This window comes from Ochlerotatus camptorhynchus, unplaced genomic scaffold (genome assembly GCF_037179485.1).
Source record: "Ochlerotatus camptorhynchus isolate MF236.1 unplaced genomic scaffold, CSIRO-AGI_Acam_v1.1 ptg000347l, whole genome shotgun sequence".
Taxonomy (NCBI): Eukaryota; Metazoa; Arthropoda; class Insecta; order Diptera; family Culicidae; genus Ochlerotatus; species Ochlerotatus camptorhynchus.
In genome coordinates this window covers 34,574-61,341 of record NW_027040835.1, presented here as the reverse complement: position 1 = coordinate 61,341, position 26,768 = coordinate 34,574, and the positions used below count along the sequence as shown (strand labels likewise).

The 26,768-nt window shown below is 41.6% G+C and overlaps 1 protein-coding gene across 1 annotated transcript; it reads left to right on the top strand.

The window, feature by feature from the left end:
* On the top strand, window positions 1-25,443 carry LOC135709041 (uncharacterized). The gene is made up of 4 exons (XM_065231228.1): window positions 1-465; window positions 523-1,284; window positions 17,514-17,672; window positions 24,276-25,443. Exons 1-4 carry the CDS (start codon window positions 1-3, stop codon window positions 25,305-25,307), a joined length of 2,418 nt encoding a protein of 805 aa, XP_065087300.1. The 3' UTR covers window positions 25,308-25,443.
* Window positions 25,444-26,768: the final 1,325 nt, after the last annotated feature.

The following is a 26,768-nucleotide window of genomic DNA, read 5'->3' as shown; positions in this document are numbered from 1 at the left end:
ATGTCCGTGTATGGAGCTTCTGCGAAGTATCAGATTCCACGAAGTACTCTCATCCGGCGGATCGCCTCACCAGATGTGCCCAAGAAGATGGGACCGAAATCTACTGTTTTCACGCTTGAGCAAGAACAGGAACTTGTTCGGCACCTGCATGATCTGGAATCGCGGTTCTACGGAATTAATATGACGGACGTGCAGAAGCTCGCGTATGAGTTGGCGGAAAAGAATGGGATACCCCATTCGTTCAACAGAAAGAAGCAGCTAGCGGGACGAGACTGGCTTCACGGATTTTTAAAGCGGAATCCAACTCTATCCTTCCGCAAACCGGAAGCGACATCTACAGCACGTGCCAGAGGGTTCAATAAACCCTCTGTGAATGCTTTTTTTGATATGCTGGAAGCAACATTGACCGACAAAGGGTTCCCGCCTTCGCGTATATACAACGCAGATGAAACCGGGATCAGTACCGTAAGCTCTTTTACAATTTTCTTATAATTGAAACTTACACTTACTGTAATATTTTAGGTCCCTCCCAAGAAACAGAAAATAGCAGCAAAAAAGGGGAAGAAGCAGGTGGGTTCCATCACGTCGGCAGATAGAGGAGACACGACATCAGTAGTTATGTGCATGTCTGCGGCTGGTCATCACCTGCCACCCTACGTTATATTTGCTAGGGCACGGATGCACGAATCGTTAAAAAAGGGAGCGCCAAGTGGAACCAAGTTCTCTTGTAACCCTTCTGGATACATGACCGCAGATATCTTCCTGGATTGGTTTGAGCACTTCCTGGAAAATGTGCACCCAACTGTGAGCAATCCCGTTCTTTTGATCATAGACGGTCATAGTTCGCATACGAAGAACTTGGCGTTCGCAGAAAGAGCTCGAGCGAATTTTGTAACAGTGTTGGTTTTACCACCACACTGCAGCAATAAAATGCAGCCACTCGACATCTCTTTCATGGGGCCGTTTAAAATCCACTACGCGAGTGCAGCAGAAGCCTTCATGCGGAAATATCCGGGACGTAACATCGGTCAATATGACGTAGCCGAATTGATGGGCACTGCGTTTGTAAAAGCCGCCACTACAAGCGTGGCCATCAACGGTTTCAAAAAGTCCGGAATATGGCCGGCAGATCGAACAGTATTTCCAGACGAAGCCTTCGCGCCATCCGAAGTGACCGACCAGCCTGAAGCAACTGATTCAACGGATGTGCAACATTGTGGTACGCCTATGCAAAACTCGGCTATCGTCGTGTTGAACGACTCGGCCGAAGAACAACCATATACAGTTGGTACTTCTTCAGGTAATCCCGAAAACAGAAATAACGCCCTGAGTCAAGTTTCTGAAACTCCTCCGAAATCTTCGTTCGAGGTGTCACCGTCGCAGATTCGTCCGCTACCAAAAATGGCAGTACCGAGAGCATCAAAGAGAAAACGCAAATCAGAAAAAGCGGTAGAAATCACTTCTGGACATTATCGCCAAGGTCTAGCAACAGCTGAGGCTTTGAAGGAAATTAAATCAATCAAAAAGGGCCAGAAACAATCGTCTACTAAACGTCAAAAAGTGGACAGCCATCCTGAAGATGTTCTATGCGAACTATGTGGATTTTGTTTTTCTGGATCAGTTGAAGGGCAAGGCTGGAACAAATGCCTGAAGTGCTTGAAGTGGTTCCATGCTCAATGCTACAGTAAGGTTGATACTATTTGTCCCTCCTGCACCTAAACAAGTTCATAAGGTTCCTTTTTAGTATGTTATTGTTATATTTACATGACATGTACATACAATGTGAAAATTAATCCATTATACCTGTACCTAAGCATTTAATTTTATCGCTATTTTTAGAGCACTACCGTTCTGTAATGTCATAAGAATAATTACTGTAAGGAGAGCAATAAACACCATCATCGTAAAAACCATCTTTCTTTAAATGTGTCACATTCAGAGAATGCATTGCATAATTTTTAAAATAGAGAAAAATTAAATTTACAAGACTGTCCATTTTACCCCCGCCACCTGTCCATTTTACCCCCACTACCTGTCCATTTTACCCCCACTACCTGTCCATTTTACCCCCGCCACCTGTCCATTTTACCCCCACCACCTGTCCATTTTACCCCCACCACCTGTCCGTTTTACCCACACCTAACTCAAATTATGAATTATTACACTATTTTTAATTTCAAAATTAATCATTAAATTTCGTAACTTCAAATAAATTAAGGCATGTAGTTTCTCAAAGCATACGTTTAACCTACAGAATACTGAGATTGCAGGCAAAATATTGCATTCAGCGTAGATAAAACTGAGCAAATCCTTAGGGTGTCCGTCTTACCCCCAGTACCCCTACATCTCAGCCAAACACCGAATCGATCAACATGGGCATGTTATCTCCGAGTGATATTTTGTGTTCCATGACGAACAAACTGAAGAATAGCTCGATACCTAGAACCATATCCACTCCAGTTGATTTAAAAAATTCTGGATCCGCAAGGTTAATGCCTTAGGGAATCGACCATCCTTATGCGTCCACCTTTGTAGTAGGAAGGTTTACCGTTACCCTTGGTAAAACCAAGAAATTCACTGACCGAGCAAATTGCGAAATCCTTGATCGAACCTTGATCTGAATTTGATGCTTCACCAGTGTTGATGTTTGTCCGATTCCTTGTACCTTGATGTCAACCTTAGTCCGAACCACCTTTAAAAGTTGACTGAACCTTTCCGAAATGAAGTTACATTCGGAACCTGAATCTGGGAGGGTACGTATTGGATATTTGTTGCCCTGGATGGATGGATGGTAGACTAAAGAGATATTGGATTTGCCTCTTCCTGAGTTGTTTGCTATCGTCATAGCGCTTCATGATTATGTTCCAAGCAACGTGATAATTGGCTCCGGTTATTGGAAGTGGATCGATAAGTCCCTTTCGTTCACCTTGCAAGCATCCCTTCAAATAATGCATCTTTTCTACATCCGGTAAATCCGTCCGAGAGTGGATGAGCGATTTAAATAAATCACGAAAACCAAGCCATTCTTCAATGTCTGAATGACTGAAGTTTGATTTGAGGTAATCTAACGTGATCTGACGCAGTTTGCACGGAAACATTATGGATTGAAGTTTCCCCTGCAGATGGTTGTTGTAGAAGCTCTATATTTTCTAACAAAAAGGCCTTCATATCGTAGTATTGATTACTGAACTGCTGTCTCTCCTTAGCGTATTTGTCCTCATCTGCAACATACTCTTCATGGGATTTGATTTCTACCAAAGCTTCACAAAAAATTTCCCAAAGCTCATCTAACTTGATCACCCTAACCTGAATCTGACTTGCGCTAGTATTATCTTTGAAGTTGTTGACAAAATGACGAATATCTCCGAACATCGATTGCATTTTCTTGAGTTTCAGTTGCACAGCTCGTAGGGTTGGTGTCTTTTTATTTCCAGGACCAAGCATGATAATTGATTCTCGCAGTCAAAGTATTCACCAATAAAGAAAGGTTCAGGTGTAGTACCAAAAAGAATGTCTAGCTACGGCTGGACATATACTAAGTAAGACTGACCTGACAGAACAGTCACTCCGACCCAAATCAGAATGATAGATCCAAATTAATCGATATCAACAGAGGTAAGCTGATCAGCTGTTCCAACAATTTCATTTTTTTTTTTTTTATTATAGTCACTTTAACACTCTTGGGTCATTCGTGACTTGTCCGGGGTTGTTGAACTCGTGACTTTGGCGTGAGAGGTATGGATGTTAACCACTACGCCGGGGTCACTCCCCAACAATTTCATTCATTTAAGGTCAGGGTTGCAGTTCCAATCACTCGCATAGTATTGGTCAAAGAGAATAAAAGCGCAATGTAGTATCCAAATAGACCTAGCTTCTGCAGGCCATATACTTTAGCACTAACCTTAACAGAGCTACGTAGTAGTGTTGGGCTATTCGCAACGTTATGTGAACCAATGTACGATGTGTATGTAGAATTCCGAAGACACCAAACCGATCGGGCAAACAGTTTTCGAGTAAAATTTTTTTGAAGATAAGCTTGATATTTTTCTATATGCAATTTTCAAATACAAGGCTGGATTCAACATGGCGATATGAAGATGCAAAACGGCATTGTCGGTCATAAGGAACGTTTCTGCAAATTATCAACCAAATTAAAAAAAATCAAAAATAAACCTATTTGCTCTACTTGGTTTTTGAATTGCAGAAAAAGTCGGTAAAAATTCAAATGACCGTTATCCGTAACGAATCAATGAAATCGACCAATTTTATTTTCTATCAATAAATGGGGTTAACATATCTAAGCCTGAACAAGTTTGGAATAAATTTTCTAATGTTTGAATTTACATAGATTTTTAAACTTTTACCGAATAGTTCCGCAATTCAAAAACCCAGTAAAACCTTACCTACCGGTTCAACAAACCGGGTTGACGTTTGGTGTACCCTTTGTTGTAAGAATAGTAAACATTTTTCAATAATGTCATTAATTGTGGATAAATAGTGATTAAACTTGATTTCAAAATCATTTGGATGGTTAAAATATTGAAAAAGAAAATTTCCCGATTTTGTCAGCTTCCCGTTTTTTTAAGCCTAAAATTTTAGATAGGGCTGACAAAAACGGGAAAGTACTGTATATATATATATTGTGTTCTTGAAAATAAACACCTATGCTAAACATTAAAGGTAAGTCAGAAATTTAAATCAATTATTGCAAAATTCTAATTTTAAGTCGATCCCAAATCGGTTAGAACTCGGTTAGTACTCGATTAACCAATAATCGATTAATAGCTAAAAACGACATCCCTAACAGCGGCATCGATTCGATAGACTGAAAGGACGTGTGTAAGGACGAAAGCTTCTTTTTGGTGTATCATTTCGATTTTCATGAGCGTCGTACATGCGGAGATGTATGTGTGTGTATCTTTCTATTTTCCGTAGTGCGTGTATAGTTGTGCAAATAAGTGTACCCTGCCTAACTGGCACAACAAGAAGCACATACGAGTCGGTTTTGTTTGAGAGATCAGGAAAAACAAACATCCTTCAATTGTCCAATCTTCTGCTACAGTGCTACTGCCGGGCTTGTTGGTAGGGATTGTTGGAACACAACAAGAGCTTTATTTCGCTCTCTATTTCAAGAGGGCAATACGTTTTCACCATAAATAGTCCGATGTAAATCGGAACGATCCCTACTGCATAGTAATTGAAGCAAAATCGAAAACATTATAGCCCTATTGAGACATTGGGAAAAAGGTAAATTGGGGTTCCGGAATAAATTAGGAAAATCGGACTTATGTGGATGAGACACCATTCCCCCGAGTGAGATTTTCATAAGTTGCGGTGAAAGTTTCTCATTCTCCTTTTCCCGTAACGGTACGGTAGACTCATAGAAAACACATTCAATCAAAAGTCCCCCAACAGTAACACTCATGTATCAAACACTAATGACACTGAAATCCAAAATCACATTGCTTGCCAAAAGTCTACCTAACGAGGTCAACTCGATTCTACAGCAATCGACACGTGCTCCCTGCTCCATCCCTTATATTGATACCGCACACCTCCATTTCAATAGGAAATCGAACAATTCGTAAAACAGATTTGTAGCCGCTCGTCGTTCCGACCTTCCCACCGTCGTCCAACGGTGATGATGCTAACCAGGATCGAAAATTCCAAATCGGAAGTTATAACTGCATACATATCCAGAACAACATGTGAAAAGGGCATACAAGCTTTTTGTAAACAAACCTTCTTATGCCCTTTTCTCGCCACCCATATGACACCAACGCAAACCTTTAACATCACCGGGTAGGGGACACTTTCCCCTTCCCGATGATATTGCTGGTTTGCGTGGGCGACCCTCGGTTGGTGAGAAAAGGGCCTACAAAGGTTTGTTTACAAAAAGCTTGTATGCCCTTTTCACATGTTGTTCTGGATATGTGATCGACCTTTGCCTGGCAAGCGGCAACTCCCACCCATCGTATAAGGCAGGCAGGTAGGTAGGTAGGTGGGTAGGTGGGTACCCAAAAGTGCTGGTGAATCGAAGCGATAAAACTTTAATGCCAGGGTCATAAAATCAAAGTGGACGACGACGGGGCTACTAGGGGTGTACTTTTCCGTGAGTGTTTTGCAGAAAGTTCCAAAGTTCGGGGAACGGGCATCATCAGCTTTCGAATAACAGTTACTATTTATTGTTGGAATGCACATCGAATTTCCGTTCGGTAGCCATGGTTCAGTTGGTTCATGGCTCGAAATAGCGGGTACAATTTGTGTTCCTGTGTAGAACGAAGGGTCAACGATGCAACGCGTAGCCATCCTGTGCACATTAGCAACGGAGCGGTCGATATGCTCATAGAGTTTACTTTTGTGATGACTAGTAGTTTAACGATCGTCTGAATTGGGAAATGTCGTTCTGATGCTGCTGATGCAACTGCAGAGATGAAATGGAAACGGTTTCAGAATGAGCGATATGATATTTGATTATGACATCGATTCGAAGTCGATGTTCAAATTTTGGATGGTGTCAATACTGTTTCTTTTTTTTTCTTCCTGGCGTTGACGCTGTTACACGAGATTGTACCTAATCCCAACTTAGTGTTATTTGAATCACTTCCGCAGTTATTATTCAGTTGAGAGCTTTCTATTCCAACCAATGCATCGAAACAACTTATGACCCCGGAACAGCTTAGTCCCAGAAGGGAACCTATCCGCCTAAGCCCGAAGCTGATGGTCTTAAGCCAACAGCAGCTCCTGTGGTGGGCACTCAAGGCCTCTTTTGGTTCTGGGTCCCAGTGGGTTTTTGCGTGGGGAAGCTTTCAGATTGCGGGGAAGTCCTTCTGGCATAACTTTCATGCAAATATTTTATGTGCGTTGTGAAGAGTTCGCACGCGTATGAATTTAGGACTTTCTTCACTCGATGAGAAGCCTGATTGGAGAAATCCAGCAGGGTCACAGAGAAAGATTTGAACTTGATTTCAACGAGCCGATGCATGAGTAAATCCCAGCAGGGTCGAGCTTTGGAATAAGAATCTTGCTTTATTAGGCAATACTTTTCCTTTTATACATATCCATGGTCAAAACCTCATACTTGCTAAAGGAGTGAGATGACTGGAGTGAAAAAAATGCTCCTCCTAGCATTATTGACAATGTTCCATGTACTTTGGTTGAGCGCCAGTCGATGTCATTCGAAACCTTTCTTGCTAGGCGAACGACCTCGTGCCACACAAGAAGGGTGGAAAGAAGACGAGAGAGCGCTGCAAGTCCAGTACAGAGTGGCTACACATATAACTCGATTAGAGTTGCATAAAGCCTGATTAAAAGTAAATTGATACGCACAAAAAGACCTGTAATTCGTGATTCAATAAATTCAGAAAGTCCATTAATGGTTGCTTTACAGTACTTTTATTAAAACTTCAAAACTACACCATTACATCTTACATGGTTACATTTCTCCAGTTCGAACGAAATTTCAAACCTTCTTCTCGATGGAGCACAGTGTAAACGGACACGGAATCAGCGCATTTCTTCCATTTCCTTGACTTCCCCGCCGCTTCGTGGAAGTCGCTGTTTTGAAATTGCCCAGTATTTTCGATTGGTCGAAATTCCGGGCAATTCGGAGGATTCATTAGCTTGGGGACAAAATCGATCTTGTTGGCAGCATACCACTCCAGAACCACCTTGGAGTAGTGGCAGCTGGCCAAATCGGGCCAAAATATGACTTTACCCCTATGCTTGCGGATGAACGGCAATACACGCTTTTTCAGGCATTCTTCGATGTAAACATGAGATGTGATCGTCGAGGATGTGACGAATGGTTCCGTTTTCAGGCCACAACTGTAAATTGCTTGCATGGCCTTCTTCGCGAACTTGTCGGCAAACACGATCTTGAATCTTCCCGGCACATCCCCACTATAGTCGCTATATTCATAGTCTGGCGGATAGAATTTCGGGAATCAATTGAGCTGTCAAATAGCGGAACCAATCGAGCAAGTCACGACCAACAACAGAAAAGAGCACATCAGCTATTGCGAACAAAACTTCGAAAACCGTTTTCTCGTGACTCAAGGCTCGCCTACACAAACTAACATCATCTTTAGGTTGTGGAAAGTTTCCCCTATCCGATGATGCTGTTAATTTACCTTCGCTTGGCGAGGAAAGAATGATCAACATTTTGTTTATATAGGTTGATATTACCTTTACAATTGCTGGCCTACAATATATTGCTTTGGTTCCGCATTTTGATCTATCGAAATTCTATCCGCCAGACTATGCATATAGCGACTTCAATCCCCACGTTCAGTCGCGATGTAAAACTTTTGACCGGGAAGCTGCGTGAAATCGAGTTTGACGTTTGTTTCGTCATCGATCAAAGTGCAACCCTTGTGTTTAGTCAAAACACGGTCGCACAAAAGCCTTGCACGCTTTTTGACCACGGAATTCTGCTTCATGTGCCGGTTCGGATGTTTACTGGCTTTGTACGACTTCTATCCGGATGTTCCACACCTTTTGAAAGTTGGCGTTGTACCTTCTGGCCACATCTCGGATCGAAATACCGGGGTTGGCTAAACGCACCTCAACACCTTGCTGCGCAGCTGGCGATCCCTGGTTCCAGTTTTTCGTAGGTCCGCTGATTCTTTTCCACACTCAGGGTTTCCTTGTACTCGAAACTGTTGTTTTCGGCATCTTCTGCACATACCTGGACCCTACCTATCGACCCAACAACTCATGAACCGGGGACCAACGGCTTTACTTCCCTTCCGAAGGAAGGCGTGATCAGAGATGTTACGCCTCAGAACATCCCGGCGACGCCGACTGGGATTGAACCCAGGCCTGTTGGGGTGAGAGACAATCACGCTTACCACTACACCACCGGCGCTGCTTTCCCCTCGATTACACAGCAAACCAAATAAAGGATTAATTTACTTTGATGCAGTTTCGAAAAAAAATCTTAGTAGGCCCCGCTGGAAATTCGATGTGTTTTGATTTTACTGCTGTTTTTTTTTTCGCGAGTATTCGGTGAAAGACCAGCACAATCCTTTAAGGTTCAATTTACTTTGATGCTTTTTGGAAAATTTCAAAAGCAGTTTTTTTTCCGACGCATTATTTCAGATTGCAAAAAGCTCGCACTATTCGATTCCTTTTGATATTTTACACAAAATGACGCGAGCTTTTTGCAATCTAAAATAATGCGTCGATAAAAACTGCTTTTGAATTTTTAAAACATGCATCAAAGTAAATTGAACCTTAATTGTTGACAGCAATTAATGAACCTTATAAAATGGTTGAAGTAAATCGGATAGTCTTCGGTGGACCAGCGACTTAAGACGCGAGCCTCATCCCAGATGACCATGGCAATACAGTGCGAATTTATCTCCCTCGGAAAACAAGAAAAACCACTCTACACATGTATTTTGCGCCAACTTTTTTCTCGGTGTGACTCACTTGTGCTGCAACTGTGCCGTCAGTGCCGAAAGTGTAATCAGACTGATTTTATTGTTTATATAATGGTATGTGATCGCAAACGGGCTGGACCCTATTTACGTTGTCTTTACGGAGAAATGTATAAAGTAAAACACGACCGTTGGATTGGCCGTCCTGCCATGGCGGAGGCATTCGAACAATATTTTTATTTGTCAAATACAATACAAAACAGTACACAACAGAAAGAGACACTTGTGAATACTACTGTAGCGATATCTGTGTGATGATAGATGTACCAACCGGTGAAAACTAACGATTTTAAATTGGTTCACTACTTGACTAGCCTATTGGTCCCAAGCAAATCGATTAACGTACTTCTAGTCGAAATTCTAGTACTACACTATGTTTGTTTTGATTCGCTATGAAAATTTGACAGATGAAATGAGGGGTTCTTGGATTTTCCTATGTTTCGAGGGGTGCATCGATTAGCTTGGGAGCGAAGAGAGTACCAGAGCTGAGCCAAAAAGTTGATCACGTATCTTCGGGACCTTCTAGTATTAGAGTTACCTCTATGGATGTACCTCTTGAGCTAGTAGGGTAGTTGCGCATGTCCTAGATGTTTGCACAAACAGTATTTTTTTTTATCTAGTTCGTTTATTTGGAAGGCTCAATCACGTTAGCTTTACGGAGCCGATAATTCATTGTTCACTGTGTGTAACAAAATTCACTTAATTCTATGTCTAGTAGGAGTTGGGCCGATTACTCGCGGCTTACTCGAGGTTAGAAGGGTACATTTTCGAAGGATAGGATCAGGGGAGGAGCTTGGGGTAGGGTTTCGTTGTCTCATCAGAGCGTTGTCGCCAGTATGAACGGTAGTGCTGTTCTAGCTTCGTCCGGAGTTCGACCGGCTATGGTGGGTGACCAGTAGGCGACGATGAGACTCATCGAGACGGGGGGACAAGACAAACAAAAACTAATAAAGAGAGACAAAAGACAAAAGGAATTAAATTCTTATACTAGACATTTGAAGAAAGACATAAACGGACTGCATATAGCAGAGATCACGGGTTGCCAACACGTCTCTGATAGGAACATAGGGTTGTCTTCCTTGGGCCTCGAGGGTATTCAAAAGTCGCTCTCTGGCGGCGTCATTATCCGTACATTGCCAAACTGCGTGTTCGATGTCATCGTAACCGTTTCCACACCGACAGATGTTGCTGTCCACGAGGTTTATTCTATTGAGATGAGCATCTAGCGAGTAGTGGTTGGACATAAGTCTACTCATCACGCGAATGAAGTCACGACTTAAGCCCAAGCCTTTAAACCACGCTCTCGAAGAAAAATTAGGAATAATTGAATGTAACCACCGTCCAAGATTTCCAGTGTCCCAATCGGTTTGCCAACTCGAAAAGGTACTCTGATGCACTAAATGGTAAAATTCATCGTGTGAAATTTGCCTGTCATACAATTCGCCTTCCTGCGCACCCACCTTTGCGAGAGAGTCCGCCTTCTCATTGCCTGGGATTGAGCAATGTGAGGGGACCCATACAAAGGTAATCATATATGATCTTTCGACCAGCACACACATCTGCTCCCTTACCTTTGAAAGGAAATAAGATGAGTGCCTACCTTGTTTCATCGACCGAATAGCCTCAATCGAACTGAGACTATCCGTGAAGATGAAGTAATGGTCTGCGGGCATGGAAATCATCCCCAATGCGAAGTTGATTGCTGCCAGCTCAGCAACAAAAACGGAACAAGGTTCCTGAAGTTTGCGGAAGGCGCTAGAGTTTTCATTGAAGACACCGAAGCCAGTGGATCCATTGAGACGGGACCCGTCTGTAAATATCTTTTCATGCAATTGACTTGTTGGTACTTTTCAGTAAAAATACGCGGAATAATAATAAGTCGAAGTTGATCGGGAATCCCATATTCAATTGAGGAACTGCGATTGGTGAAGTGAACACGGTCTGGAGTATAACAAGGAAGACAAACAGTATGTTTGACAACCCGGTTAATTTGACAGTTCACATGTTTTGTTTTGAAGCAACAAAACAACAAGTAGTGGAATTCTATCCCTTCTGAGACATACAAATCTCTGGTCACGTCTTCCTTCGGAAGGGAAGTAAAACCGTTAGTCCCATCCCATGTGTGTTGAATGGGTGCAATATACTACGCAGGTGTGGAAGCTGCCTTCCTGCACATTCGATTGCCGTCAATGGATGGCAATCGATGTCCGTCGGTGATTGGCCTTATATTGCGGACAGAGACCGACTTTAAATAAAGGAATGGAAGAAGAGCGGCGCGGCCGGCATGTTCTGAGGTATAACATTTCTGATCACGCCTTCCTTCGGAAGGGAAGTAAAGCCGTTGGTCCCCGGTCCATGAGTTGATAGGTCGATAGGTAGGGTCCAGGTGTGGTAGCTGCCTCCCTGGCGCCGGTAGCATTGGTGCTCAGCACGGAAAACAAGATCGACGGAAAACAAATCAAGGAAAAAATAAGGAATCCTATCCCAGATCCTAACTGTTGTGACTCTCGGATCGTTACCCCCAAATTCTATCGGAAAAGAACTGCTCTGAACCTAATAAGCAACGGTCTCAGCCAACGATATCTCTGAGGGAGGAACTTCCAATTTCCGATAGGACAATAACTTCTACTGGATTGGAGTATTATGAGGACTCGGATGAACCACAGATGACGGTGGTAAGTAGACAAAGTGAGTGTGCATCATCGGAGGAAACCGGTCCACATAGTCTTCAGATTCGGATGAACGCTTACGAGAGGAGTTTCTCCCGAAAGCCATCGACTCAGTCAAAAATGCGTCATCAGCTTTCTAGTGGTAGGAAAGCAAACACCGGTGAAGATTCTACCTCCGAACATGGTTCGAGCTACCAGGGTCGTGTCTGAGAGCTAAGCCTATCCTTCAACCAACTCACCGATGGCGACTTTCAGGAGCTCACCTTCAAGCCCAACAACTGACCAATTAACATCTTACAGTTCCACTTAACCTCCTTCGGCTGTGATTTCAGCTCCGTCACGAATCTCCCCGCCCTAAATCGATCTACCAACGTCTTCGACGTTCCCTTCACTTCCTCCTTCAGGGTCTTGCTCTCCCTAGAGTCGGTGTATAATGAGTCACGCCAAGAGTGAAGCCAAGTCTACCTTTTGAACTGTCAAACCGGCTACCTATCGTGCAAAATAAATAAACATTACGATGCTATGAAAGGTCCACGAAAGGTATTGCAATAAAATATAAAATATAATCGAAGAAATGAGCATAAACACGCAGTGAGCGTTAAATTGTCATGGGATACGCTCGGTAATGATTAGTAATAAGAATTTCTACTATTTTTTGTTAAAATAATTTGACAAAATCACTGATATAATGATTTACTACAGCCGCAATATTTTTTCTCTCGCTAGAAGTCATTTGAAGTTGTTGTAGAAGTCCTCTGTTGCCAAGTGAAAAGAATGGGAATCTTCCGAAAACCGTGATGCGAGTTCAACTGTTTTTCTCTTGGCGTGACTCATTATACACCGACTCTAGCTCTCCCCACTAACCAACTCACTAATCACATTCCGAATCGGCATTCTGATCGGCATGATATCTGAATGCCACCCTCTTCCCAACTTCGATCAAACTGTTCTGAAACATCAAAGGCTTCCGCACCAGATATTTGAACAGTTCGAGGTTCTCCGATCTCGAAGTCTTCCGATAGCTACTCCAGCACCATCCGGAAGAATTCCAGTTTACAGCCTTCTTGATGACCTCGCTCTTCCTAATGTTTTGAAAATATTTGCGGAATCCACGGCAGAACTTCAACGGAAATTCCAATTATTTTCAAAACATTAGGATGCGCGAGAAAAAATTGGATTGTGTAAACAACAATGATTAATATTTTGATAGATGCACAGAGCAGGCGCATATATAGTACAGTGTTGCCAGTAGCTTTAATTATCATGAAAATGTCTAACCATGGGTGTGAATGAAAGTTCACAGGTGTGCTCATCTGTATATTTCACACACACACACTCCCAAAGATGCGACACCTGCAGAACAATAATGACGGTCGAGCACATTCTTATAAACTGCCCTTGTTTCCACGGACCACGAGAACTTTACGGGATCCCGGGCAACATCCGAGACGCCCTTCAGAACGACCCGGTAGCAGAGGCACAACTGATATGTTTCGCGAAGGAGGCCGGAATCTACAAGAGGGTTTAACCCATATACATTATGACAGTAGGCCCGGCATTCCCTGCCGGTAGCGGGTGCCAGGTCTCTCCTGGCAGCTGCTACCGGTGGGGCTCTGATGGGGTCCTCAAAACAAAACAGAAAACACAAAAGATGACAGCAACATAGGACAGTAAGGCAAAATAAGTTCCCCTCTGGAACCGCAACCATCATTCAACTCCGCAACATAAAAACTCTGTACCTTCTCTCCCTTTGGGATACCCCCTTCTGGGGTGTCCGGAGACGAACCAGCCCAGGGCTAAAAGTCTCCTTAGTAAAGATATAAAAAAAAATATATTTGACACACTGTTCGGAGTAACCAGCCCTTTGGAAAAAAAAACCCGAAAAGGCGGAATCATGTCAGATCCGACCAAGGATGATCCACGGAAGGAAACTGCCGGTGAAGTTTGGAATGAAATACGAAGCGTTTGAGAAAAATTACAACGAATTCCAAAAGAAGCAGTCAATGGCGGCAGACCAGTGGAACATGGTGCGACCGGGCCAATCATTCTTTATAAATTAAATATCAAAATCAAAGTGCCAGGTTTGAAGAAAATATCCATTTGATATTGGTGATGCGTACACGCGGGGCTTATTGTAAGTGAAAGTAATATTAGTTATTATTATCCACTTTTCCAAGTTTTTATATTAGAATTTTCATTACTTACTATCCATGGAACACCACCATTTGTGTGAAAAATAGCCTTGATTTAATGATACATTTACCGTTTTTTCTCCAGAAGTTTGGAAATGTTCCCGGTTATGCAATACACAAGTAAATTAAGCATGACTACGACAGCAGGACTTGAATTTAATTCGGTGTTCGAAGTCTTAAAAATTTGTCTTTGAAAATTCACTCAAAACTCAACAGGATGTGATGTGATTATTCTCAAGCATTTCCTATCAAATCATTTCCCTTTACAGAGCTCTTTTCAGAATTCTTCTAAAATATGTTCTCTAAACTATTATTAAATTCACTTAACTCCCTTTCAAATTATCTAGAAATTCTTTTCGAGATGCCCTTGAAATTATACTAGAAATTTCCTTTAAACTCTTCGAAATTTCTTTGGAATTGTACTCTGAAAGATCGTTTCCCTTGGTATTTTTCATGGATCCTGGAATCCTCTGCACATTCGTTATACATTTTTCCATAAAGCTATTTGAAAAAAATACTCTGAAATTACACAATTGACATGGAGTTTTAGACAAATTTCTCTTAAAGTTTATCTCTAGAATTGATTGTTAAATCTGCTCAAAGTTGCTTCGGAAGTGTTTTTCTAAAATTCCCGTAATATTGCTTCAGTGACTGTATCCCGAAAATCTAGTCCAGTCCAAAGGTCTTGACAATTTTTCAAAGTCCAATGTGATGATGTGATCAAAATTCGCGTGACTTTGAAATCCTGGATTTTCTCGATTCACTGGTCACCCTGAGTGATGCCTCATAGCTTCAACTAGAGTCGGTGTATAATGAGTCACGCCAAGAGTGAAGCCAAGTCTACCTATTGAACTGTCAAACCGGCTACCTATCGGGCAAAGTAAACAAGCATTACGATGCTATGAAAGGTCCACGAAAGGTATTGCAATTAAATATTAAATAAAACCGAAGAAATGATCATATACACGCAGTGAGCATTACATTTGTCATGCGATACGTTTTGTAATGATCAGTAATGACAATTTCTACAATTTTTCCTTAAGATAATTCGACAAAATCACTGATATAATGATTTACTACAGCCGTTAATTTTTTTCCTCGCTAGAAGTCATTTGAAGTTGATGTCCTCTGTTGCCAAGTTAAAAGAAAGGGAATCTTTCGAAAACCGTGATGCGAGTTCAACTGTTTTTCTCTTGGCGTGACTCATTATACACCGACTCTAGCTTCAACCAGCTCGACTATAGATGAAGATTTCCGTTAATTTGTTAAGTGTTAACTTGCTATTGGGTACTGTCGGGCGGTGATGGTGACTCACGGTGGATGTGATTTGACAGAAGCATTTTGGAACGACGAAGAGCTCTTCTCACTGCACCGTGCAGTGTCCAGGCCAGACTGTATTTTCGGTGGTATGATAGAGTAAACTAGTTATAGTTGCCCCTTTCTTACCAACGGAAATCCAATCCGGCCTGGACACTGTACGGTGTAGTGTGCAGATCCCTTTCCACTGCACCTCCTTTCCCATTACTCTGACGTTGTTTGCTAGCTCCGACGAGCTCGACTATCTGGCAGCAACTGCTGGTGACAGTTTTGTGGCCGAACATTTCGGCTGCTCTTCCTCTTCCACTATTCTTGCGTAATCAGTTTTTTCCGAGCTCCGATCAGATCGCCAGGAAGCGCTGTGGAAGGCAAATTTACGCACGAGTTCGAAAGTGATGTCCGTGCGAGGGAATATAGATCCATCCCATTTGTCCGCTCTTCAGATTAGTTTGGGAAATCTTCCTTTGTTCGTTAAATTTCATAATTGATTAACTATTTTCATAATTTGTAATATGCACCAAAAAATTGCTGAATAAATTCTCCGTCGACTGACATATTGCATGACACATTTTCCATTAATTTTTTTGAGAAATATGCGTTTGAAAACTGCCCCCATTTTCGTTACATGCCAAATTTTTGATTTCATAATGTGACCCCCAGTATAGTAAAGAAATACGTAGTCCTACGGTTTTCCAAAGACAAGAGCTTTCTGGATGGTTAAAAATCTCGATACGCACCATGTACAGGAAATTCATAGTTCTTTTAGGCTATTTGTGACTTGTCTATGGATGAGCTCTTGACTATCAGTGCAAGAAGTAATCAAGTCGCATGCTCAGAGAAGTCACGTGCGACCTCAAATAAAACAAACAAACTACTTCTATTTTATAAAATATCGCACAATGCACAACTGGCCCAATTTTCGCTACCCAACATTCCGCCAACGTCCAGCTCTGGTGTCGATCGAAAATCCTAAATTCATACAACTAAATCAGCGTTAATCGCTAAACGGTAGTCGAAAATTGCATCTAAGCAAAATAGCTCGCAGCGTAAAACATTTATCAGCAAATTTATAAATCACAAACTTTTGCTCCGATATTCCCGAAAACCCCTCCTTGGCCCACTTCCCAAACGAAAACGAGTCCAGCCATTAATCACATTAGAGAGTTTACCCTGCCCTTGGTTGCGCTGGCTGTTACGCCAAACTCCCAGTCCCGCTGCTGGCCTCCGATCCTCCGGAGCTATCCAGCGCACTGTAGACTAAGTTTCGTACTTGAACTGATTCGCGATTCATGGCCAACAACAGCAGCCATCGCGCCGTCCTGCCTTGACTGAGCTAGTTTACGATCGCCCGGCTAATAAATTACATTGGAGAAAATGAAAATTAATTCTAGCAAATTAAGACAATTAGCGAGAAAGCGCTGGGCGAACCCAACCTTTCGGTGTCCGCCTGACCGAACTGCTGGATTGACTTCTGCAGAATTAATGGAAACCATCCTGCAGAGCACTATACTTTTCGTAAACAATCACAAAATAACCGGAGGAATTATACGAAATAATTCCAGATCGTTAAAATACAATTTTCGAAGCAGAACGCTCCGTCGCAACCGAATTATCACGAATTCAATTTATGTGAACCATTGAGATTGCTCCTCTCTCACTCGAGCTGGGGCGAACGGGAAATGCTCAAAAGATTAATAAAATTAAGTGTCGCACGATTGCTGCTAGAAAATGTGTACCAAGCATCGTGCTCGTTTCAATTGGCCCCAAACTAATGGTCGTTCGTTTTCCCAGACCATCACCGTTGCATCACCCGCCGCCTCCCGGCACTCAATTGGCTTGAAGTGATTTTCTAACCGGTTCTCTCCCTCCATCTCTGCTTTCCCCTTTTCCAGCTGAGTCAAGACATCGGCTACGTGCTGTACTCGGCGCTCGGATCGTTCTACATTCCCAGCTGCATCATGGTGTTCGTCTACATTAGGATCTACTACGCGGCGAAAGCACGAGCCCGGCGGGGGATCCGGAAAAAGCCGCTCAAACCGCCCAGTGAACAGGTGAGTGCCCGGGAATGGGTTCGATTCAAAACGGATGTACCGAGGGATGTTGGACGAGATTTATTTATTGGGGGAAATGTTTCAATTAGTGGGTGGGATTGGAGTATTTCGTCATGTCGTCGAGATTTTCGGTGAAAGGTGTTGAAAGCATATTGAAATGGATTTAATAAACAGCTTTGGAGAGCTTTTCACAGACGCTTATGGAGCACATAAAATATGCTCTTAAAACTTCTCACAGATGCCTGAATAAATCTCGCATGAATTTAGAACCTCACAGATGCTATAATAGCTCAAATTATCTCTGACAGCTTCTCATACAAAAAAGGAAACGTGTCTCATAAAATAAGGAAGAGCTTCTCATGGAAGTAAAAAGAACTTTTCACAGAAGCATTAATGTTTTTTCATAGAACATTGAAAAGCTTTTCACAGAAACATAAAAAGGTTCACACAGAAGCTTGAAATGTTTCTCACATGAACTAGAAAAGCTTCTCGCAGAAGATTGAAACGAATGCTTCCTAGAAAAGCTTCCCACAGAAAAAAGTAAAGCTTCTCACCAATTCTGAAAATGATTGTCACATGAGCTAGAAAAGCATCCCACAGAAACAGAAAAGCTTCTCATTAAAGATTAAAATGATTCTATTCTAACTTCTCTTTGAATCAGGAAACGCTTCTGGAATAAATACGAAGAGTATCTCACAGAAACATGAAAATATTCTCACAACTATATGAAAAGCTTTTAACACACATGAAAAAGCACCCCATCTAAGCATCAAACCTTTTTACAGAGGCTTGAAAAGCATCACACGGAAGCTTGAAAAGTCTCTCAAATATCCTTGAGCAGCCTCACACAGAATAAATATGCCCATAAAGCATCCAAAAGAAACAAAAAAGTTTCTCACCAAAAAGCTGAAAACCTTCTAACAAAAGCAACAGAAGCTCATAGGAACAGGAAAAGCTTCTCACAGAAGAGTTGGTTGGAAATGCTAACATGAAGCTTTAGTGTGATGATTTATTAGCTAGAGAATGATCTTAAGAAGAGGGTAGGTGGATAGTTCCGTTAGAGTACGGCAGTATGAAAATTGAATAGAAGTTGAAAATGAGCGAAGGGCCATTAATGCGACAGTTTTTCAAGATAGACGCACATTTTTGCCTAACCAAGCATTTCCAACCAACTCTGAAAATCGTTAACTTCGCGTATGAAGTAACATAAAAACACTTTGAATGTAACAACTCAAGGCGGGAGTAGCCGTCAACAATGCTGATGATGGTACAGTACGCAACAACCACCCTACTGCTTTCTCTCTGAGATGATCACGTTGGTCATGACGAGAGGAGCAACACATTAGTTGAGTAAAGAAGAACTGCATTATAACACACCATCGACTGGAAATGCTCTCGCAACGTGGGGCTTTAGGTAGTGATGAAAACGTCGCTAGAACTATTCCACAGCCGCAGTCAGTTTATGAGCAAAAAGAGGGACGCACATTTTTGCCTGTGAACTTGGAGACATACTTCAAGTTCCCGCGTACATCGTACGGGTTAGGCAAAAGATGTGCGTCTATCTTAAAAAAAAAACTGTTGCATTAATGGCCCTTCGCTCATTTTCAACTTCTATTCAATTTTCATACTGCCGTACTCTAACGGAACTATCCACCTACCCTCTTCTAAAGATCATTCTCTAGCTAATAAATCATCACACTAAAGCTTCATGTTAGCATTTCCAACCAACTCTGAAAATCGTTAACTTCGCGTATGAAGTAACATAAAAACACTTTGAATGTTCTCACAGAAGTTTGAAAAGTTTCTCACAGAAGGTTGAAATGCTTAGCACAGAAGCTTGAAATGCTACTCCCAGAAGCTTGACAAGATTCTCACAGAAGCATAAAATGTTTCTTATAGAAGTTTGAAATATATCTCACAACGTTTGAAATGCTTCTCACAAAAGCTTGAAAAGCATCTAACAGAATAAATATACATGTAAAGCATCCCACAAAACCAGAAAAGTTTCTCATCGAAACTTGTAAAACTTGTCACAGAAGCTTGAATGGCTTCTCCCAAAACCTTGAAAAGCTTCTCACAAAATCTTGAAAAGCTTCTCACAAAATCTTGAAAAGCTTCTCACAAAATCTTGAAAAGTTTCTCACAAAATGTTGAAAAGCTTCTCACTGAAGCTTGAAAAACTTCTCACAGAAGGTTGAAAAGCTTTCTACAGAAGCTTGAAAAGCTTCTCACAGAAGCTTGAAAAACATCATACAAAAGCTCGAAAAGCTTCTCACAGTAACTTGAAAAGCTCCTCACAGAAACTTGAAAAGCTTCTCACAGAAGCTTGAGAGGCTTCTCACAGAAGCTTGAGAAGCTCTCCACTGAAGCTTGAGCAGCTTCTCAAGAAGCTTGAGAAGCTTGTCACAGAAGCTTGAAAAGTTTCTCACAGAAGCTTGAAAAGCTTCTCACAAAAGCTTGAAACGCTTCTCACAGAAGCTTGAAACGCTTCTCACAGAAGCTTGAAAAGCTTCTCACAGAAGCTTGAATAGCTTCGCACAGAAGCTTGAAAATTTTCACACAGAAGCTTGAAAATTTTCACACACAAGCTTGAAAAACTTACCATAGAAGCTTGAAAAGCTCCCCTAAGATGCTTGAAAAGCTTCTCATGGACGTTTGAAAAGCTTCTCATGGACGCTTTAAAAGCTTCTCATGGACGCTTTAAAAGCTTCTCACAGAAGCTCAAAAAGTTTCTCACAAAGCATAAAAAGCTTCTCACAAAAGCTTGAAAAACTTCTAACAGAAGATTTAAAAGCTTCTCACATAAGCTTGAGAAGCTTATCATAGAAGCTTATAAAGCTTCTCATAGAAGCTTGAAATATTTCTCACAGATGCTAGAAACGCTGCTCACAGAAGCTTAAAAATCTTCGCTTCAAATTAAAAAAAAAAATTCTCCATGGAGCTTGGAAAGTATTTCATAGAATATTGAAATGCTTCGCTCAAAGCCTTGAACAGTCATTATCTGAAGCTTGAAAAGCTGCTGATAAAAACTGTAAAAGCGTCTAACAAAAAGTGGAAAAGCATCTCACAAAGGCTTGACAAGCTTCAAAAGCTTCAAAAGCTTCAATCAAAAGCATGAAAAGCTTATCACAGAACCTTGTAAAGCTTCTCACGGAAACTTGAACAGCTCCTCACATACGCGTGAAAAGCTTCTTACAGACGCGTAAAAAGCTTATCACCCAAGCTTGAAGAGTTTCTTACAGAAGATTGCAAAACTTCTCATAGCAGCTTGAAAAGCTTCTCACAGTAGCTTGAAATGCTTCTCACAGATATTTGAAATGCTTCTCACAGAAGCACAGAAGATTTAAAAACTTCTCACAGACGATTGAAACGCTTCTCACAAAAGCTTGAAAACTTTTCACAAAAGTATGAAAAGCTTCTCGCAGAAACTTGAAATGCTTCTCACAGAAGCTTGAAATGCTTCTCACAGAAGCTTGAAATGCTTCTCCCAGAAGCTAAAAATTTTTGTCAAAGAAGCTTGAAACGCTTCTCGCAGAAGCTTGAAATGCTTCTCACAGAAGTTAGAAATGCTTCTCGTAGAAGCTTGGAAAGCATCTCACAGAAGATTGACAAGCTTCACACAGAAGATTGAAAATTGTCTCATAAAAGCATAATAAGCTTCTTCCAGAAGCTTGGTAAGCTTCTCTCAGAAGTTTCAAAAGCTACTCACAGAAGCTCGAACGTCACAGAACGTCTCATAGAAAAAATACGCTTGTAAAGCATTCTACAGAAACAGAAAAACTTCTGGCAGATGTTTGAAAAGCTTCTCACAGAAGCGTGGAAAGCTTCTCACAGAAGCTTGAAAAGTTTCACACAGAAAATTTAAAAGCTTCTCACAGACGATTGAAATGCTTCTCACAGAAGCTTTAAATGCTTCTCACAGAAGCATGTTAAGTTTCTTACAGAAGCTTAACAAGCTTCTCAAAGAAACTTGAAAAGCTTCTCACAGAAGCTTGAAATGCTTCTCACAGAAAAAATATGCTTGAAAAGCTTCTCACAGAAGCTTGATAAGCTTCTGCCAGAGCCTTGAAAAGCTTCTCACAGAAGCTTGAAAACCTTCTCACAGAAGTATAAAATATTTCTCATAGAAACATGAAATACTTCTCACAATATTTGAAATGCTTATAACAAAAGTTTGAAAAGCATCTCCAAAAGCTCGAAAAGCTTCTCACAGAACATAGTTGAAGATGCTAATTTCAAATAACAGACTGTAGTGGTAATTTTTATACGATAGATGGAGTAGATGAAGCATAGAGTTGATAGTTCCGTTAGAGTACGGCAGTGTGAAGATTGTATATAGATATTAGAATAGCGAACTAGGACAACTTTTTTTAAGGAAGGTACAAATCGGTTTTTTTCGACAGGACGATGACAGGAGCACATATCGTGGTAGGGGTAAACAATAGTTGCAATTTTCCAAACCTACGACTGGATGCTTTCCTTCAAATAACAATTGAAGTGCGGTAAAAATCGGTAGAACTGTTTCAAACACACAGTTGGTACTTGAACGGGTCGGTTTTCATCTCTTTTTGCCAGTGGTGGCGGGGGGGGGGACACCCCTCACCATCCCTCTCCAAAGGGGGAGTTTGGTAAAGAGAGATGAAAAAAACCGATTTGTACCTTCCTTAAAAAAAGTTGTCCTAGTTCGCTATTCTAATATCTATATACAATCTTCACACTGCCGTACTCTAACGGAACTATCAACTCTATGCTTCATCTACTCCATCTATCGTATAAAAATTACCACTACAGTCTGTTATTTGAAATTAGCATCTTCAACTATGTAAATCGTTGACTTCACGTAGAAGTAATACTAATAAACATATAGTCAAAGTTCTCACAGAAGTTTGAAAAGCTTCTAACAGAAACTTGAAAATCTTCTCACGGAAGTTTGAAAAGCTTTTCACAGAAGCTTGAAAATTTTCTCACAGAAACTTGAAATGCTTTTCACAGAAGCATAAAATGCTTCTCACAGAAGCTTGAAAAGTATTTCACAGAAGCTTGAAAGGCTTCTCACAGAAGCTTTAAAAAACTTTATACAAAAGCTCGAAATGTTTCTCACAGTAACTTGAAAAGCTTCTCACAGAAACTTGAAAAACTTCTCACAAAAACTTGAAATGCTTTTCACAGAAGCATGAAATGCTTCTGACAGAAGCCCGAAAAGTTTCTTACAGAAGCTTGGAAAGCTTCTCTCAGAAAAAATATCCTTGTAAATTATCCCACAGAAACAGAAAAACTTCTCACAGAAGTTTTAAATGCTTCTCACAGAAGCTTGTAATGCTTCTCACAGAAGCTTGAAATGCTTCTCACAGAAGCTTGAAATGCTTCTCATAGAAGCTTGAAAAGCATCTCAAAGAAGCTCGAAAAGTTTCTCACATAAGCTTGAACAGCTTCTTACAGAAAAAAAAACATGCTTGTTACGCATCCTACAGAAACAGAAAAGCTTCTCACAGAAGCGTGAAAAGCTTCTCACAGAATCTTGAAAAGCTTCTCACAGAAGCTTCAAAAGCTCCACACAGAAGCTTGGTAAGCTTCTTACAGCAGCTTGAAAGGCTTCTCACAGAAGCTTGAAAAGCTATGCGAAGGAGCTTGAAAAGCTTTTCATGGATGCTTGAAAAGCTAATCACAGAAGCTTGAAAAGCTTCTCAAGAAGCTTGAAAATCTTCTCACAGAAGCTTGATAAGTTTCTCATAGAACCTTGAACATCTTCTCACAGAAGCTTGAAAAGCTTCTCACAGAAGCTTCAAAAGCTTCTCACAAAAGCTTCAAAAGCTTCTCACAGAAGCATGGTAAACTTCTTATAGCAGCTTGAAAGGCTTCTCACAGAAGCTTGAAAACCTATGCAGAGAAACTTGAAAACCTTCTCATAAAGGCTTGCAAAGCTTATCACAGAAGCTTTTTGTCGCAGTAGCATGAAAAGATTGTCACATAAGCTCCTCAGAGAAGCTTGAACATCTTCTTACAGAAGCTTGGAAAGATTTTCACAAAAGCTTAAGAAGCTTCTCACAGGAGCTTAAAAATATTCTCGCAGTAGCTTGAAAAGCTTCTTACAGAAGCTTGTAATATTTCTTACTGAAGTTTGAAAAGCTTTTCACAGAAGATTGGAAAACTTTTCACAGAAGCTTGAAAAGATTCTCACAGAAGCTTGAAAAGCGTCTCACAGAAGCTTAAAGCGCTTCCTACAGATGCTAGAAATGCTTCGCTTAGAGCTTTGAACAGCCATTATTAGAAGTTTAAAAAGCTGTTGATACAAACTGGAAAAGCATCTAACAGAAACTGCAAGAGTTTTCACAAAAGCTGGAAAAGGTTCTCATAGAAGATGGGAAAGCTTCTCACAGAAGTTTGAAAAGGTTGTCAATAAAGCTTTGTAAATCTTCTCAAAATATCTTCAAAAACTTGTCACAGATTCTCAGTAAAACTTGAAAAGCTTCTCACGGAAGCATGAAAAGCTTCATTTTTCTATTTGGAAAGTTTTTATTTACTTTGAAGTTTGGAAAATTTTCCACCCAAATGTAACCGAATCTCACAAATGCTTATTAAATCATCTCGTTCCTCTCCCACCAGGACACCAGCTTTACGCGTCCAGCCAATCCGATGCCATCGCTTCCCAGTGCCTCGTCGGTGTCAGCTGGTGCAGTGGCACCGGCATCAACCAACGGCAACAGCCAGTACGCGGCGGCCAATAGCAACAACAATAACAATCATAGTAGCGGTCCCAGTCAGCAGCACCAGCAGCAGATTGCGACGATAGAGCCCCCTCCGAGGGGGCTAGTCGGCGGTAGTAGTGGTCAAGCGCAGATGGCCATTCCGACGGTAACGTGTGACTTTGCGTCGGACATGTCCACCAGCGAGGCGGCAGATCACGACCACGCTGCGGCCGTGTTGGAGATGAAAGATACGCTTCAAGTGGGTAAACCGGGGATAGGTCTCACGTCACTGCCATTGCTGAGAGGGAACAACGGGGCAGCTGCGGGCCGCGGGGGTAGCAGTAGTTCCGGGGTGGTGGTTAGTCCAGGGTTAGCTAGGAATAGAGCACTTTCGGTAGGAATAGAAACGGACATGGTGAGTGAATTTGATCCTTCGAGTTCAGATTCGGGTGTAATTAGTAGATGCGCGGTAGTAAAACCGCTCAAGTTTAGGCTGTGTCAACCAATTTTCGGCAAGAAGGTAGGAAAGGGTCGTAATAAGAATAATAATGCGAGAGGCAATTGTGCGGGGGTGGGACCAACGGCGATGGGAGGGCAAGCCATATCGATTTCGGCCAAGCAGAATGATAGTGCTTGCAGTGAAATGGAACCAGCACTGCCAAAGCCAAAACCCAGGGATCCGGAGAAGGAGAAACGACGGATAGCGAGGAAGAAGGAAAAGCGAGCCACGCTGATCCTGGGATTGATTATGGGAAGTTTTATTGCTTGCTGGTTACCATTCTTCTTCCTTTACATACTGGTGCCAATTTGTAAAGACTGCCGCATACCGGACTTTGCATTCTCGTTGGCCTTCTGGCTGGGTTACATGAACTCGGCATTGAACCCGGCCATTTACACCATCTTTAACAAGGACTTCCGGAGAGCCTTTCGCCGGATACTGTTCAAGTGATGTTTGGCGTACGTGTGCTGCTACCGCTGCGTTTCCCGGAGCATCGAAAAAGCGACGGAACGTGCGGTCAGCGGTGCACAGCTGGGTGGCGGTTACCGAGGAGGCTATATGCGATAACCCCCTTAGAAGGCGTGCTCCCTTCGGAAACCTACCACCATCACCACCGAAGCGCTTTTGTGTATGGCGTTTCTCCCAATGCCACCCCGTTCTGCACTGACACTCGGGGTGGCACCGTCGAGACCAGCTAAATACATTCAAACACCAATAACTGGCCGGGAAGAAGAAACAGAAGAAGAAGAAGAAGACACTCGTCAGACTCCGGAATTTATTTTTTTCATTTCGGAGTGGTTTCCTTACTTTAAGAACTCGAATCCCACCCAGAAGGAAAGGACAAGAAAGAGAATATTTCTTTCTTCTATTTGGTTATCTTTTTGTATAGGAAGACTAGTTAGCTGGAAGATGAAACAAACTCGCAAATTTTATACGAACCACACCGCTGCTGGTGTACTTTCCAGTATTGATGTGAAAGCATGAAGAGCCTTCCCACCTACCGTCGATTGCGTCAGCGCCCATACATTAGACTGGTTTGGAGTGGAGGGGGTGAACTGTTTGGAGAAGCGGCCAATAGTTTATTTTAGAAGGAATGAAATGTTTCAGAATTGTTTTGATATTTTCTCTATTTAGTTTTCTCATTTGAAGTTTGTTAGGTGTCATAAAAGTGCAGTGCTTAAAAAGCGACTATCATCAGCCATCAGAATATACCATGAATGATCCGAATGATCAGCACCTGACCGCCAGTGGTTTTACGACAAACGGAAATTCTTTTGCCAATGAATTCACTCACGATCAGTCTCAATCGCTATGGACATGAAACATCCTAATGTTTTTCGAAAATTAAAAAAAAAATAGTCAGCTTGTGGAGGTCTGCTCCGGAGTCAACGATTTTCGGTATTCCCTGCTAAAATTTGAACCTCTTCGTTATTGGTCCGACAACTTAATTTATACTGTTTTTCAAAGCATTCAGATTCAGATTCAATCCATACTACAAAATTACCAAAGCTCAGAAAAATCTTATCAATTTGTAATGCAATAGGTTCAGTGAATTGGTCAATTTTGAAAGTTTTGACCTGGAGGATTAACATGCGGCCATCCTTTTCAACAGCTCCGACCACTTTTGAATAAATCATGGTTTTATAGGATTGGTTATACTTGAATATCTGCTCCGATTGCTTAGAAAGAAAAACCTGTGGCCATCCGAAGTCCTGATCTTAGTCGCACTTCAGTGTTATGAGGAATGCATGGGTTTTGAACTATTGCGCAAAACATTGTTGAAATTTGCTGAAAATCATTGGGAAACTTCTATACATCTATGACAGAAGTTTCAAACGGCAGGTTTGATAGGCAGGTTTATCCAAATTCATCAAGAAATTTTATGTCTTTCAAATTAAGTTAATAATTCCC

Coding starts and splice junctions, on each gene's coding strand:
- LOC135709041 (XM_065231228.1), top strand. CDS start 1: ATGTCCGTGTATGGAGCTTCTGCGAAGTATCAGATTCCACGAAGTACT. Junction 466..522: donor ATGAAACCGGGATCAGTACC/GTAAGCTCTTTT, acceptor GTAATATTTTAG/GTCCCTCCCAAGAAACAGAA. Junction 1,285..17,513: donor CCGAAGAACAACCATATACA/GTTGGTACTTCT, acceptor CCCCTTTTCCAG/CTGAGTCAAGACATCGGCTA.